Genomic DNA, 2,484 nt, shown 5'->3' on the forward strand with positions numbered 1-2,484 from the left:
ATACGTATGTTGGAGAGCGCCTTAAATTTCATGGTCATATATCCTTCTTTGAAGATATATCTAACCTAAAAAAGAACTGTCATGTTATTTCATATGTTAATAATAAATCGAATGAGTAATGAGCGATAATAAAATACAAAGTTCTTTTATTTTATAAACAAACTTTTTATTTATAACTATTAAAATTTGTGTTATATTATTTTTATTACATCAACACGGAAATATTAAAGATAATTTCTTCGGCAACCGTATGTTTTTGTTGAAATTTCAAGAATTTTCCAAATTTTATTGTATATAAAATTTTATTTTAGATGTCTGCAGCTGGTGAACTATGGATTCAATGTTTTCCTTGTTGTATTTCTCAACCACACACAAAAAGGCCACGCTTACGTATTGATCGGTAAGTTTATAATTTTAAAGAATATGATAAGAAAATACATCCTTGGAATGTATTTAAAAATACCCTATTTAAAAAAAATTTTTTTGTACAATTACTAAAATTTAAAATTTTTAAGATTTCGATATTGCAGTAAAATTTCAAAGTAAAACTACCGAAGTTTCTCTACACAATTTTTAATTGGTGATAGTTTTGCACTCATAAAATCGAGTTAATTAGAAAACCAGAAAATGTATTTTTTAACATAAATGTGTAAACTGTAGATTTTGTTTAATGTGACTAAGTATAGTATAAAATGAACTTTCTATGGAATTTAATTCAGTTTTAAGATACTTTAGTGCAATAATTCCTTTCCATTCTCTTTCCAATTTACAAGGGCTTTAAAAATCTTGCTCTACAATAGCTCTACAATAATCATATACTTATACTTAAATTCACTTTTAGAATCAAAATGGCTAAATTCTATCAGAAAGAAGCAGAACTTTGTCACCATAGATTGTAAAGATCAGTTACTCATGATTTGCAAAAATTGGCCTAGCAATAGTTCCATATAAAAATGCTTGATATTATATTTAAGTTTTTGAAATAAAATTTCAAGTTCGCGCTTAATGCCGTCAGTATGAAATAGCCAATCGCAATTATTATCTTGAGTGTTAGTCCTGATCGAGCGCAAATGGAGATTGAACGTAATTTGTTTGAATGACGTGATTTAGATGGACGTTAGTGGGACGCTGGTGCTCACTATGTTATGTATAATGGGTTCGGTATAGTGACGATGGCGCAGTTTGTACGCCCATAGGTTATATATTGTTACGACGTATAAAATATATGTCATACCCATTAATCTCCATTAATATACAATTTTGTTGATTCATCTCACCAAAATGCTTTTCATTTTGAGTTCGGTTTTAGTTTTTCGAATGATACGTTGCTCACTAATTTAGTAATAATTCTGAATACGTTAAATTTCCAAAAATGTTCGAATTTTATTTTAATTAAAACACATTTATTGTCCATTTTGTCAAAATACATCGCCTCCAAGACTCATCTCAATCAAATGCTCATCTTAATTTAAATGCGCATCTTAATTTAAATTGTCATAAATTCGTGAATTTTTTAAGAATTATGTAATTATTTTAAATACATTTTCAATTACAGGTCAATGATTGGTGCACCTTCAAACTTTCAACATTTAAGTCATGTTGGAAGTCGTGATGTGGAAGTGTCGAATGATCAATTAATTGCATTACAAAATCAAATGCAAAGTAAAGGTGGCTACGACGCTCGCTATAGGTCCAATATTCAAGCACGTTAAAATCTAAACGGGTGTATATACAATTATTATTTAAATAAGTTTTTTAAACCTCTTTTAATAAGCAATACAAAATGAATATGAAAATTCGCATACTACAATATTTTCCTCTTATATCAATTTAATGTTTTATATATACGATTTTTTTACGGCGAGTTAATTTTAATTATGACGTCGTGCAATAGGTTCTCTATTTTTAATTGGTCCTAAATATATTGAAAATAGGGGTCCCAATTTTTTTTACTTACATCTAAGCAATAAATACAACTGTTAATTATTAATATTAGTGCCCTTGAAATAAATCAATTTTCTAATTGTGTACTTAATAATCGTGTGCTCTCGTCCCACGATTTTGATAGCAAGAAAATGATTTTAACAAAACAAAAAAGTGATTAACGTTACGTGTCTTAACAAGTATTTATAGTAGGTATATTATACATAAATGAATCCATGTTTTTTCATACATTTTTGAGAGCATTTTTATATTATACCAAAAATTTTTTAATAAGATTATTAAAACAAACAAAAATTACAAACCTAGATTTTATCGATATTTAATAAGAATTAATATGTATTACTTCAAGACTGTTTTAATAACGATATTTATAGTGTAATTGTTATCAAAAAAATCTGAGTATTACTGGTAGCTGATAAGTGCTTTGAAAGTTTTTGACTAGAGCGCGTTCGGTTTATTAGATTCGACTGCATAAAATTACGCTGAGCGCTCAATGAAATGATACTATGAGGTCGCCATTTTGCTCAGCAATGCTCAATA

The 2,484-nt window shown here is 27.8% G+C and overlaps 1 protein-coding gene across 1 annotated transcript; it reads left to right on the forward strand.

The window, feature by feature from the left end:
• Positions 1-215: 215 nt before the first annotated feature.
• On the forward strand, positions 216-1,955 carry LOC123305541 (CDC42 small effector protein homolog). The gene is made up of 3 exons (XM_044887293.1): positions 216-248; positions 312-400; positions 1,556-1,955. Exons 2-3 carry the CDS (start codon positions 312-314, stop codon positions 1,710-1,712), a joined length of 246 nt encoding a protein of 81 aa, XP_044743228.1. The 5' UTR covers positions 216-248; the 3' UTR covers positions 1,713-1,955.
• The last annotated feature ends 529 nt before the right edge of the window (positions 1,956-2,484 follow it).

The sequence above is a fragment of the Chrysoperla carnea genome, chromosome 1, assembly GCF_905475395.1.
Source record: "Chrysoperla carnea chromosome 1, inChrCarn1.1, whole genome shotgun sequence".
Classification (NCBI taxonomy): Eukaryota; Metazoa; Arthropoda; class Insecta; order Neuroptera; family Chrysopidae; genus Chrysoperla; species Chrysoperla carnea.

What these genes read in the sequence shown, in the direction of transcription:
- LOC123305541 (XM_044887293.1), top strand. Translation starts at nt 312, where the DNA reads ATGTCTGCAGCTGGTGAACTATGGATTCAATGTTTTCCTTGTTGTATT. An exon ending in CCACGCTTACGTATTGATCG is followed by an intron (nt 401 to 1,555) that starts GTAAGTTTATAA and finishes TTTCAATTACAG; the next exon opens with GTCAATGATTGGTGCACCTT.